This window comes from Schistocerca serialis, chromosome 5, assembly GCF_023864345.2.
Source record: "Schistocerca serialis cubense isolate TAMUIC-IGC-003099 chromosome 5, iqSchSeri2.2, whole genome shotgun sequence".
Lineage (NCBI taxonomy): Eukaryota > Metazoa > Arthropoda > Insecta > Orthoptera > Acrididae > Schistocerca > Schistocerca serialis.
This window is the reverse complement of record NC_064642.1, coordinates 469103050-469117914: the sequence shown is the minus strand read 5'-3', so window position 1 is coordinate 469117914 and position 14865 is coordinate 469103050. Positions and strand designations below refer to the sequence as shown.

The 14865-nt window shown below is 41.9% G+C and overlaps 1 protein-coding gene across 1 annotated transcript in view; it reads left to right on the top strand.

Moving 5' to 3' along the window:
- The window catches only part of LOC126481116 (chondroadherin-like protein), an 84254-nt gene extending 72074 nt beyond the window's left edge, over positions 1–12180 (top strand). Inside the window, exon 4 of the mRNA XM_050104650.1 lies at positions 7100–12180. Within this exon, the coding sequence (XP_049960607.1) occupies positions 7100–7450 (351 nt within the window). The 3' untranslated portion in view covers positions 7451–12180. The remainder of the gene's footprint in view (positions 1–7099) is intronic.
- Positions 12181–14865: the final 2685 nt, after the last annotated feature.

Here is a 14865-nt window from a genome sequence, read left to right as displayed (position 1 = left end):
CAAAACCGTGAAAGAATATTTAGAAGTGAATGAAGCTGAGGGCTCCCTTGCATTATTTGTGTCCATCGATCACGTCATGTCATCACTTAACTGATTTGTGCAAGAGTAAATTCACAGACAGTAATATTACCAGAAAACTTAAAACACGTAGAACAAAATGTACTGCAGCTATAAAACGTAATAAGGCGGTATTTTGTGGAAAATTCACCGAGATATATCTAGCAGTTGGGTCAAGCCTGCCTACAACCTGTCGAAGTCATTGAAGAATTTGCAAAGCGTTATCCGAGGAGACTCGTTATGCGTTAAATTAGCAAAAAAGTGTGTTTTTTAGACTATTATCTTTACCTTCAGAAAGATTACGCTCAGTTGGGTCAAGCCCCTCCCAAAACAAAATCCTGGATGCGCCACCGCGAATGGGAATAATTATAGGTGTTGGCTGTTTATTGTTGTTTGTTTACTGAGTGCGGGATGATAACTAATTTTTGTCAATGCACTGACTGTGGAAACTAAATCATAGAATCGGATTCTAGCTCTACAACCAATGAAAATCCATCGCCGCACTTAAAAGATTACGTTAACTTTGTAACCATATCGGGAGAACAAATACTTTGCGATTGTAGTCTGTGCTTGCCTAAATTATCAACAGGCGGGACTCACATTTCCAGCCTTAACAACTTGAAGCAACACATAACGAGAACATAAAAATCACAGTACGTTTGAAGAAACAGTGAATGCGGGGTCTGGTCGAGGAAACTCAAAAGATACATCAGTGTTGGACATTCAGATATCTACAGCGGAGCCAGTAACAGTAATCCAGTTAAAAGAATACGACAGAGAAACAGGAGAGTCTTTTGGCGTTGCAGCAATGGCAGCGGTGTGTCCCAAGCTAGTGTGGACCAATGTATAGTAGACTTTGTTCTTTCACAAGTCGCAGAATCGAAGTCAAATGGTTCAAATCGCTGTGAGCAAAAAAATGGTTCAAATGGCTCTGAGCACTATGGGACTTAACTTCTGAGGTCATCAGTCCCCTAGAACTTAGAACTACTTAAACCTAACTAACCTAAGGACATCACACATATCCATGCCCGAGGCAGGATTCGAACCTGCGACCGTAGCGGTCGCGCGGTTCCAGACTGCAGCGCCTAGAACCGTTCGGCCACTCCGGCCAGCAATCGAAGTCATTTGAGACTGATAACTGAAGTTCAGTTTCGAGTAGAATTCTGGGCAGACGCATCGTTGTGAGCGTAATCGATTAAAGCAACATCTTATTAAAGGAAATATGCACCGAGAATCAAATACTACCTTATTCTCCCGTATTTTGATTCTCCAGTGATTTATTGTTGATAACTAAATAATTATAAAAGTAAATTATTAAATAATTAAACTGCTCTTTTTATCTTAGATGTTCTATCTAAACTTTGCCAACCATAAAATGGAGATGAGCTTTTGGTGTCATTGGCCGGGAGGTCCCTTACGGGCCAGGTCCGGCGGCCTTGGTGCAGGTCTTATCACATTCGACGCCACATTGGGCGACCTGACCGCCGGATGGGGATGAAATTATGATGAAGACAACACAACACCCAGTCTCTGAGCGGATAAAATCCCCGAGCCAGCCGGGAATCGAACCCGAGCCCGTAGGACTGCAATCCGTCACGCTGACCACTCAGCTATCGGGGCGGACTGCCAACCATAAATTTTCATTTAAGCAACGGTAATGCGTTTGATTCCATAGCTCAGTTCACTGTACCCACAATATAAAGTTTACCATTCCGAGTCAATGATTAAAAATTAACGGTAACTTCGGATAAATCTTCTGTAATGTAACACTTTAACGTTCAACGAAGTTAAATTTTTTGGTAACGGATTAACGATTAGTGAAATTAACTTTTTGATTAGCGTTGCCCAACTGTGCCTGGTGTAAAGGCATGGGGTCCGGGGCTCCCGTATCATCTAAATTAAATTATTGATTGGCGACTCCATGTTGTCTTGTGCACTACGACCAGGTAACAGGTATACTTGAAAAAAGAGACAGCATTGGTCGTATATTTTTTACTATTGCAAAATCGATTTTCTGTCACTGAGTGACCATCTTCAGTGCTATATTGTATAACTTAAATTACACATAACCAAGTATCCGTGTAGTGAAACTGAAAGATAAGGAGAGTTTTCGTTTGAGCGTGTTGCTACAGCGTATATGCAACGTAGTGTGACTCCAATGTGGGTATATGAGCACCGACATGAAGGCAAGAGATCAGTGTGGCATTACTGCCTTTCCAACGTATGTGCAGTAAATGCCGAAACGTTAACTATGGCGGCGTTATAACAAACGCGTTCAAACTGGAGAACGAGGAATGAGTATGGGTCAGCATGTCTGTCGAAAGCCGCCGTCGTGGAAGGGTGTGACAAGAGGTGCTACTGTTCATGATAATGCCGTCCACACATCGCAAATGTGATGACGCAGAAGTTACGGCAAGTGGAACACAGTCGAGTGGCCGTCCTTTTGACCTCATCGCTCCTCTCACGATTATCACGCCTTTGGTCCCTTAAAAAAGGTCTTGAAGGGTCGACTATTCCTGCCGGAAGAGGATGTGCAGCAGCAGTTACGGACTTACCGACGCAGCAGGACACGGTTTTCAGGGACGACTGCCTCAACGCCCACGGTGATTTTTCCTGAGTGGCATACCAGTTCTGGACTGTACGGCCTCCGGACGGAAACTTTTGATCGCACTTACATTCTTATTTTCAATCATACAACGAAAAAGGAATATGCACTATAGATAGTCGACAAGGCCATCGATACGCCTGAGCTATCGATACTACTGTTGGCTGTCGCCTCTACCTATATCTCTACTTATACACTACTGGCCATTAAAATTGCTACACCACGAAGATGACGTGCTACAGACGCGAAATTTAATCGACAGGAAGAAGATGCTGTGATATGCAAATGATTAGCTTTTCAGAGCATTCACACAAGGTTGAGGCCGGTGGCGACACCTACAAGTTGTTGACATGAGGAAAGTTTCCAACCGATTTCTCACACACAAACAGCAGCTGACCGGCGTTGTCTGGTGAAACGTTGTTGTGATGCCTCATGTAAGAAGGAGAAATGCATACCATCACGTTTCCGACATTGATAAAGGTCCGATTGTAGCCTATCGCGATTGCGGTTTATCGTATCGCGACATTGCTGCTCGCGTTGGTCGAGATCCAATGACTGTTACCAGAATATGGAATCGGTGGGTACAGGAGGGAAATACGGAACCGTGTGCTGGATCCCAACGGTCTCGTATCACTAGCAGTCGAGATGACAGGCATCTTATCCGCATGGCTGTAACGGATCGTGCAGCCACTTCTCGATCCCTGAGTCAACAGATGGCGACGTTTGCAAGACAACAACCACCTGCACGAACAGTTCGACGACGTTTGCAGCAGCATAGACTATCAGCTCGGACACTATGGCTGCAGTTACCCTTGATGCTGCATCACAGACAGGAACGCTGGCCGGGGTGGCCAAGCGGTTAAAGGCGCTACAGTCTGGAACCACGTGACCCCTACGGTCGCAGGTTCGAATCCTGCCTCGGGCATGGATGTGTGTGATGTCCTTCGGTTAGTTAGATTTAATTAGTTCTAAGTTCTAGGGGACTGATGACCTTAGAATTTAAGTCCCATAGTACTCAGAGCCATTTGAACCATTTTTTTTTTTAACAGACAGGAGCGCCTGCGATGGTGTACTCAATGACAAACCTGGGTGCGCGGATGGCAAAATGTCATTTTTTCGGATGAATCCAGGTTCTCTTTACAGCATCATGATGGTCGCATCCGTGTTTGGCGACATCGCAGTGAACGCACATTGGAAGCGTGTATTCATCATCGCCATACTGGCGTGATGGTATGGGGTGCCACTGGTTACACGTCTCGGTCACCTCTCGTTCGCATTGACGGCACTTTGAATAGTGGACGTTACATTTCAGATGTGCTACGACCTGTGGCTCTGCCCTTCATTCGATCCCTGCGAAACACTACATTTCAGCAGAATAATGCACGACCGCATGTTGCAGGTCCTGTACGGGCCTTTCTGGATACAGAAAATGTTCGACTGCTGCCCTGGCCAATAAAGTCTCCAGATCTCTCACCAATTGAAAACGTCTGGTCAATGGTGGCCGAGCAACTGGCTCGTCACAATACGCCAATCACTACTCTTGATGAACTGTGGTATTGTGTTGAAGCTGCATGGGCAGCTGTACTTGTACACGCCATCCAAGCTCTGTTTGACTCAACGCCCAGGCGTATCAAGGCCGTTATTACGGCCAGAGGTGGTTATTGTGGGTACTGATTTCTCAGGACCTATGCACCCATATTGCGTGAAAATGTAATCACATGTCAGTTCTAGTATAATATATTTGTCCAATGAATACCGAGTTATCATCTGCATTTCTTCTTGGTGTAGCAATTTTAATGGCCAGTAGTGTATTAGAAGACTGAGTCGAAGTACATAGAATTAATAAATAAATGTGTTTTCGAATGAAATGAAAAGCATGAGTCTATTTAAGGTCTTCTCTACCACGTCTAGGTCCCGTGAACACAGCGCGGCCGTGTATGTGGGATTAAACGCAGTAACTGCGACAGGTGGTGTTAAAAACGTTATTAGAGGTATTAAACAAGCATAATGCTGCATTGGACCCACTCTTTGACAAAATTCTGGCTACATGCTTCATAGGATGAACTTATCGAATGGGTCGTGGAAGTAGATCTGGAGACGTAAGATTGTACGCACTTGTGATTGTGCACATTTGTCCACAGATGCTGTTTATTTGTAATTCTTTTCACCATGTGTTGTTGTTGTTGTTGTTGTTGTTGTTGTGGTCTTCAGTCCTGAGACTGGTTTGATGCAGCTCTCCGTGCTACTCTATCCTGTGCAAGCTTCATCATCTCCCAGTACCTTCTGCAGCCTACATCCTTCTGAATCTGCTTAGGGTATTCATCTCTTGGTCTCCCTCTACGATTTTTACCCTCCACGCTGCCCTCCAGTACTAAATTGGTGATACCTTGATGCCTCAGAACATGTCCTACCAACCGATCCCTTCTTCTAGTCATGTTGTGCCACAAACTCTTCTTCTCCTCAATTCTATTCAGTACCTCCTCATTAGTTATGTGATCTACCCATCTAATCTTCAGCATTCTTCTGTAGCACCACATTTCGAAAGCTTCTATTCTCTTCTTGTCCAAACTATTTATCGTCCATCTTTCACTTCCATACATGGCTACACTCCATACAAATACTTTCAGAAACTACTTCCTGACACTTAAATCTATACTCGATGTTAACAAATTTCTCTTCTTCAGAAACGCGTTCCTTGCCATTGCCAGTGTACTTTTTATATCCTCTCTACTTCGACCATCATCAGTTATTTTGCTCCCCAAATAGCAAAACTCCTGTACTACTTTAAGTGTCCCACTTCCTAATCTAATTCCCTCAGCATCACCCGACTTAATTCGACTATATTCCATTATCCTCGTTTTGCTTTTGTTGATGTTCATCTTATACCCTCCTTTCAAGACACTATCCATTCCGTTCAACTGCTCTTCCAAAGTCCTTTGCTGTCTCTGACAGAATTACAATGTCATCGGCGAACCTCAAAGTTTTTATTTCTTCTCCATGGATTTTAATACCTGCTCCGAATTTTCTTTTGTTTCCTTTACTGCTTGCTCAATATGCAAATTGAATAGCATCAGGGAGAGGTTACAACCCTGTCTCACTCCCTTCCCAACCACAGCTTCCCGTTTATGCCCCTAGACTTATAACTGCCATCTGGTTTCTGTACAAATTGTAAATAGCCTTTCGCTCCCTGTATTTTACTCCTGCCGCCTTCAGAATTTGAAAGAGAGTATTCCAGTCAACATTGTCAAAAGCTTTCTCTAAGTCTACAAATGCTAGAAACGTAGGTTTGCCTTTCCTTAATATTTCTTCTAAGATAAGTTGTAGGGTCAGCATTGCCTCACGTGTTCCAACATTTCTATGGAATCCAAACTGATCTTCCCCGACGTCGGCTTCTCCAAGTTTTTCCATTCGTCTGTAAAGAATTCGCGTATTTTGCAGCTGTGACTTATTAAACTGATAGTTCGGTAATTTTCACATCTGTCAACACCTGCTTTCTTTGGGATTGGAATTATTGTATTCTTCTTGAAGTCTGAGGGAATTTCGCCTGTCTCATACATCTTGCTCATCAGATGGTAGAGTTTTGCTAGGACTGACTCTCCCAAGGCTGTCTGTAGTTCTAATGGAATGTTGTCTACTCCCGGGGCCTTGTTTAGACTTAGGTCTTTCAGTGCTCTGTCAAACTCTTCACGCAGTATCATATCTCCCATTTCATCTTCATCTACATCCTCTTCCATTTCCATAATATTGTCCTCAAGTACATCGCCCTTGTATAAACCCTCTATATACTCCTTCCACCTTTCTGCTTTCCCGTCTTTGCTTAGAACTGGGTTTCCATCTGAGCTCTTGATATTCATGCATGTGGTTCTCTGTTCTCCAAAGGTCTCTTTAATTTTCCTGTAGGCAGTATCTATCTTACCCCTCGTGAGATAAGCCTCTACATCCTTACATTTGTCCTCTAGCCATCCCTGCTTAGCCATTTTGTGCTTCCTGTCGATCTCATTTTTGAGACGTTTGTATTCCTTTTTGCCTGCTTCACTTACTGTATTTTTGTATTTTCTCCTTTCATCAATTAAATTCAGTATCACTTTTGTTACCCAAGGATTTCTACTAGCCCTCGTCTTTTTACCTACTTGATCCTCTACTGCCTTCACTATTTCATTCCTCAAAGCTGCCCATTCTTCTTTTACTGTATTTCTTTCCGCCATTCCTGTCAATTGTTCCCTTATGCTCTCCCTGAAACACTGTACAACCTCTGGTTCTTTCAGTTTATCCAGGTCCCATCTCCTTAAAATCCCACCTTTCTGCAGTTTCTTCAGTTTTAATCTACAGTTCATAACCAATAGATTGTGGTCAGAGCCCACATCTGCCCCTGGAAATGTCTTACAATTTAAAACCTTTTCACCATACGATAAATAAACAAGCACCCTGTTCCGGTAGGTGCGCCACTGCAGCCTGACATCGGTGCCGGAAGCGGCGCTCGAGGTACTGTCGGACACGGCTCCGTCCGCCGAGCTGGACACGCGCGGGAACCCTTCGGCGGGGCCGCACTGCCGCCAGCTGCGGCAGCGCATGCGCTACAGCGCGGCGGCGCCCCGACTGCTGTGCGACGCCGCTCGCGCGAGCCGCCTGCGCCGGCCGCCGAGCCTTCTGGTCGTCCTCTGGTGCGTCGTCGCCATCGTCTCCGTCGTAACTGCACTGGCCTGCCTCTGGCGCTGGCGCTACGGGAAAGGCGCGAGCACCGGCGTGCCCTACCGCCGCTTCTTCATCCGTGGCAGCGTGGACGCCTAATATTTACCATAGTTCGTGTACAACTTAACAGCCTCCTCGGACTTTGAATGGATTTTATGTATCACTCGAAATACGAACAGAGTTGAGGAGACTGATTCGTTAGGAGGCAGAGTTTCCAAGTTGTTATAAAACTATTTTAGTATCCTCTGCCGTTCCCATTATCTATAGTGGGCTGCCAAATTAAAACCGAACACCAGTCACAATGGGACCATGGAATGGTTCCATTCAAAAGTAATCAGTACACGTGTTAAGACATTCCCACTGGGAGACAAGACGATCAGTTCCTGTTTTGTAGCATGCAGTTGGCCACCGACAGATAGACCACACCTGCTCTTACACTTCCTCAACTAAATAAAACGGGACATCCACGCATGTTTTTCTTTAGGTCGCCAATGATGTAAAAAACACACGTTGGAAGATCTGGGCTGTACAGAGACTCCTGCAGTGTTTCCCAACCAAATCACTGAATTGTAGCCTTTGTCTGATTGGCAATGTGTGGGTCGGAATTATCGTGCAACACGATGATGCTGTCTGACGGCATTCCTGGGCGTTTTGACTTTATGGCAGGTCACAGTCTCTGTAATTGTCTTCATAGCGCTATGCCTCGATCGTGGTCCCACGGTCAAAGTACTCGATGAGCACAGGGCCCCTGCGGTTGTAGATCATTGTAACCTTACCAGGACTTGTGTGAACAGTTTTGGATTTATTTAGCAGGGGAAATGTGAAAAGCCTAGAGTGCTGGCTTTGCCATTTGCCCTCGGGCTCAAGATGATGGCACAAAGTAAAGTCATTACGATCTCCTTCCTCACCTCTCGGGGCCCTCTGGTTGCCGAGTTCCTCAACTGCAGAACCACAATCAGTGCACAGCACTATGAAAACACTTTGCAGAAACTGTGATGTGCCATGAAGTCAAAACGCCCAGGAATGTTCTCAGACAGAATCGCCTGTTGCACGATAATGGTCGCACTTACACTGCCAATTGTATGAAGGCTACACTTCATTGATCTGGTTGCGAAACACTGCAGCAACATCTGTACAGCCCAGATGTGATTTTCACATTGTTGGCAACCTGAAGTAAGACATGCATGGATGTCAGTTTCAATTAGATGAGAAAATGCAAGGGTCATTGTGGATCTGCCAGCTGCATTCTATGACACAGAAACTGACCATCTTGTCTCTCAGTGGGGTCAATGTCTTAATGTGCATGGTTCTTACTTTTGAGTGGCACCCTTTCATGGTCCCATTGTGGTGGGTGTTCGGTTCTTATTTGGTTGCCCCTCATAATCTGGCACTATCTAGAGTGCCACTGTAGCATACGAGGAATCACTCGCAATAGTGGGCTTACTGACTAGAACAATTTTTAAAAAGACAATAATAATAATAATAATAATAATTACTTCATGTGGCTGAATGGGCAGGTGCATGTCTTTCAATTGGACACCATTTTGACAACTTGCGTATCCCTATCTACTCCAGCTATTCAGCTGGGTAAAGGGAACCTGTAGTGTAACACGCTGAATCCTAACTATGTTTCTTTCCTGGTGCCTACTCACGGCATTGTGAGGCGAATTCTAGATTGAAGGCAGGCTAAAAGTTTCTGTCATCTGGCCAGGATCCCATGACCTTCTGGTTTCCAGACATGTGTTTTACCATTTTTTAACTAATCTGTTATGAACTGAAATACAAGAATTACATGCTTTTACAGATGTTGATGCATAGCTTAACCATGATCAGTATAGCCTACAAATTATTTACACTAAACAAGAAATTAGTAATAACAATAATAATAATAATAACAACAATATGATGATGATGGTGATGGTGGTGATGATGATGACGACGACTATGAAAAAAAGGTCGACTATAGCTGTGAATGTTTTGTATCCACAGGCACATTTTTTTTTTTAAGTACATAAATTATTGTTAGTTCCTTTTTCTTTTATCCTATATTATATATTGTTTGCACTGTTTTCAAATGTAATTTAGAGAAATTAAACAGTAGGATTGTAACAGTTGCTACAGGTTTAAAGTTTTTTCCTACAATAAGAATTTCACATGTATTACAAGGAAAATGAACAAGTGATATTTATCTTAATTATATGAATGATTTGTTCAGTTTTTTGTAGCTAAAAGTGATTAGTCCAGTTTTGTTACTAAAACAAATGAAATTAGATGTCAAATGCAAAACATGTCATTTCCTTCTCTTACTTTTAAAAATAATAATGATAAAATTTTAAAAACACAATGTTACACCAAACAACGATTTGTCTATGTTGCATTCCAAGTGTGATCTCAAAGTAGTTTGCATTTTAAGTCTGTTTCCTTTCTAACTTGAAATGGTTTTCCCAATTTTCCTGTTTCATTACATGATTATGTCAATAACGCATGCTCTTCATTGTCATTTTGATTTTTTAACCTGTCTTGAGTATCACATGCACATAATTGCACTCTGTCACTCCATATCTGGTCCTAATTTTGCAGCGACAAATAGTCAATAAATTCCTATACATAAGTGCCTCTAAGTTTGGCGAGAAAAAATGCTAAGTGTCCAACAAGCCAGGAAAAATGCCGTGTGTTTACGCGTCAGGTGTAAATTTCCAATCTGACAGCAAATCTTGGTCAACATTTACCATATTTATGGCGGTTCTCACCCAATTCCTCCACCACTACGCCCCACTTTAAAAATATGCACATCAGTTATTGTGAAATCTAGTGTGTGCATAGCCTAATGCTTGTATGTCCTTTAATTTTGTGAACTGTTCAAGATATGGAAACGAGGTTTTTGGCATGTGATGCACTCTACAAAAAGAAAAAGAAATAAAGTGATGCACCATGAAGAAATTACCTGAAAAGGGAGGAAATTGGTAGATGTGATTACATCTACAGACATACAAATGATTAAAATTTCAGAAAAATTGGGTTATTTATTCATGAGAAAGTACTTCACAAATTGAACAAGTCAATAATGTGTTATCTACCTCTGGCCCTTAAGCAAGAAGTTTGTTGGCTTACCGTTATAGATTAGAGTATCTGGATGGCTTCTTGAGTGATATCATACCATATCTTGTCCAATTGGCACATCAGATTGTTAGAATCCCGAGCTGATTGAAGGGCCCTCCCCATAATGCTCCAAATGTTCTCAGTTGGGGACAGATCTAGAGATCTTGTTAGTCAAGGCAGGGTTTGGCAAGCATGAAAACAATCAGTAGAAACACTCACCATGTACAGGTGGGCATTGTCTTGCTGGAATGTAAGCCCAGGATGGCTTGCCATGAAGAGCAACAAAATGATTAAGGGTGCCGCAGGTGACAACTGAGGGTGTCTTGCTATGAAAGAAATGGCACCTCAGACCATCACTGATGGTTGTCAGACTGTATGGTGGATGCCAGTCAGATCAGCATCCCACCACTCTCCTGGGTGTCTCCAGACACATCTTTTACGCAGAACCTCATTGACTGCGGTAGAATTGTCTTCAGTGATGAGTCCAGCTTTGAACTGAACCCGAATGACTAGCAAAGAGCATAAACTGCCAAGTGAGGCTCTCATGTCAGACTCCATCTTTATATGCAGCACAAAGACAGGCTTAAGCTACTAACTATTAAACATGATTCCTCTTGGCCCTAATTTGTATGAAATAGATATAAGTCACTTATGATTGTTGTAACTGAAATGATAGGTAGCTTCTACACATCAGAAGGGGCTTAGGAAAACTATTCCAAATGTGTGATGTGCAACAAACATGTTTCAGTGAACAGATTTTGTGGAAACAAGTCAACAGCCAAAAGGCTTGAGACAACAATACATGCTGACAAAAGAGCCGTACATGGCAGTGTTTACACCACAATAGCCAATTCTCACCAGCTTGTCTTTCTATCTTTCATTTTTTGGTTATTTTTGTGAAAAGTTTCAGCACCAGTATTACTGTACTCATCTTTTCAAGAGTTTTTGAATGCCATTAAAAAAGTATATCAACCCATTTTAAAAAATACTGCTTCAATGTATCAGCTGACAACTGAGTTAAGTGGATTAAACATGTAACAAACTTATGTGCCCCTCTGTGTACTATAAAAATGCTGAAAATCTCGTTTAAATATTTTGAACAATTTACGAAATAAAACAGGTGCACTACTTGGGTGATTCGTCCTGTATAAACATACATACATCACGTATTGTAGCTCATTATCACAAACATGTGTTATGATGCTCAACAGTGGAGCTGTTGGTCCAAAACCTAGTCAGAGGGAAGGCAGTCCCATCGCCAGTGTTTGGATACAATGGTAGGAGAAGTGGTGGCATACAGTTCCGAACATCATACTTCAGCCAGTATCATAAGTTATGTATCAGACCTTTCCACAGCATCACATGGACTTGTAGCATGGATTTACTGCAGGGTAAGAGTGGGCAAGTGGTTCTCTGCTGGGGGTTGGTGATGGAGTGGGTGAAGGAGACAGCCAATCAGTTGATAGGACACTTTATTGATGGACACAACCACACATGATTCAGCACATCTGAAATAGACAGGCTGCAGACAACAAGAGGTGATTTGAGTTGTTTTTTATTTGGTCCTGTTGATTAGATATTGTATAAAGGGTGTACTAGTAATACAGAACAAGTCACGTGAAATAATAAAAAATTGTCAGCATTTTATCTATCATACAAATAGTTATTTTCTATGAACAATTAATTGTGGACAATATTGCAACCTGCATTTCAGTGGTATAAGTTCAAGTAAATGCTTAAAATAGCTGAATGAATGGAAGTAAACATTTTTATCCCAATGCCACAAATAAACAATGAAATTTACATTTTTTATTATGATTTAAATTAAAATACAAAAATTTTATCTTCATCACATAAGTGCATTCAAGTGAATACCTAATAGGGAAGAATAAATGGTAATACACATTTTAACTACGATATAAATATATTTACACTTTAATTGTCACTACAATTTATATCAGAAGTACACAATTTTGTCTTCATGACATAAGTAAAGATTTTCTTTCCTCTATTTCTACTCAAAAGGATGCCTTATTACTCTAGGAATTCATTCATTTTGTAAGTTTGTACTCTGAAGAATGTTTTTAGTTTCCTTTTGAATATCTGTATGTTATCAGTTTCCTTTTTTATACTGGTGGGAAGTTTGCTATATACTTTTATTACTGACCCTATGGACTTTTGTCAGAGTTACAGACCTTTGGTGGAAATTTTTCCCCTGTATTATGTTACACTTGTGAACGCCACAGTTTTTGTGGAATAATTCATTGTTGCTGTCTACAAACATCATCAGTGAGTATATATACTGATTTTTAACAGTAAATATCCTGAGAATCTTAAAGAGACCTCTGCAGGATGTTCTGTTAGAGACCCCACATAACAACCTCACTGCTCATTTTTGTAGTTTGAAGAATCTTTCAACCCCTGTAGCATTTCCCCAAAAGATAATACCTTAGGAGAGTATAGAATGGAAATAGGCAAAATTTGACAAAAGCATTATTTCTCTGTTAACAACGTGAGAAATAGCTCTCAGGGCAAAACATGCTGCGCTACGTGTTTTGACCAGGTGATCAGTTTCCTCTGTCCATCTTAGCTGGATGTCTATCTAGATGCCTAGGAATTTTGATCTGTGGTTTCATAAAATTTTGGTTGTTGATCTCCATTTTGGGAACTTGGAGCTTTTTATTTACTGTCTGAAACTGTATAATGATAGTTTTTGAAAAATTTAGGGTTAGGCTATTTTCTGTGAATCATTTGTGCTCTTCGTTGGTGGCTGTTACAACTGTATCTAGCATTGCAGAGTTGGGACCATTGATAAAAATACTTGTATCATCTGCAAACATTGCCATTTTTGCTCAAGCATGCCGACACAGGTGTTTCCCGTGGATGGTAGTGATGGCCCAGCTACTACAGCCTGCTGATGGATGACAGATGGTGGCTGACAGCTGCAAGATGATGGTGTAGCAGTGGGGCAATGTTCCTGTGCTTGGGTAGCAATGACTGACATAGGCTGTGTGTCATCAGATGACCCAGCTGTGATGACTTTCTAATGGGTTGGTCCTGACAGTTTAAATCCAATTTCCACATGCTGACAGTTGCTAAAGGCACTTCTTCACTAAGGCCATGTCAAAACATCTGGAGGGGGGTCGATGGTTTGGGGCAGTGTAAAGGTCAGTCACTCATACTGTACAATGGTGATTCACGTGATGTCCCTCACATGGAAGTGTCCGTTGCAGAAGGCACATCTACTGATGCTTCTCAACTACTAGTCTATTGGCCTGTAACTTCAACCTGGTTTTGGTTGGTTGGCTGCAGTCTTGGCTGTTGATGTTTGAACCATTACAGAGTGAGGGCATGTAACATTGTTGATGGTGATGTGTCAACTGCATGAAGACATAAAGTTCAGCAGTCTTGGTGCTATTTAGGAGATATGGGCTATGTGGTAACTTCAGATTTCACCCTTCCTTGACTTTTTGTACACAGCAACATAATGATTATACAGTACAAGAACCCATCAGTCATCCACACAATACATATAGACACCTGACACTTCACAACAGACTGCAGGAAGGCAAGGGCAAACCATCTCAACTTTGATAATCTGGCACAGGATCACAATAGTGGACGCCAACTTCTGCCCCCTGTGCTCTTTCAGTGAGTAACAGTACAGGACTGGCCAAAATTGTTTCGAGACCCACAGACACATGATATATGTATATTGTCCTACTGCCACAATTACTTTTCAGGTAGTTTTGTAGAGTAAATAAGTCCCCCTCTCCTTCCTCCCCCGTGCATTGAATTCCTCCGCTTGCTATTTCTGCCACTCAGGAGTTATGTTTCAGCACATTTTATCTGCAAAACATTGAGAGGTAAGTCATTTCTTTTGGTGCTGGCAGAGACAACAGTCATTGGGTACAATGAGAAAGCTTTTCCAAAACTTCCCTTCTAAAATTCCAAAATGTCTTGACAAGCAGGCAGCTGTGTGTGGCCATGAGTCAAAACAATTTTAGACCTCAATTTTTCCTGTTTCGAATGAACATGTAAGTTTTGAAAGTGCTAGAAAGTACATTTTCAAGTATTACTTGTGTTTCTAAATCCACAAAATCCACCAACAATACAAGTCTTTGCTCCCTCAAATTTCTGTGCAGATTGTGCTCGAATTCTTTTAGTGAATGTTAATGACCACAATGTGGTTTGGATTCCACACTGAACCAAAAAAAAGTTGAAGTTCCGTTGCAAATAATGACATGATAAAAAAAACTGTTCTCTCTCTGATATGCACACATGTAGAAGCTGACTTTCTGTGTGAGCACTATCTGTGATTCCTAAAGAAATTCCATACCTGACTAACTGCCTCTCAAGAGACTGTTTTCCAAAACAAATTCGTCACACCTGCTTCTCCTCAATGTGCACATTTG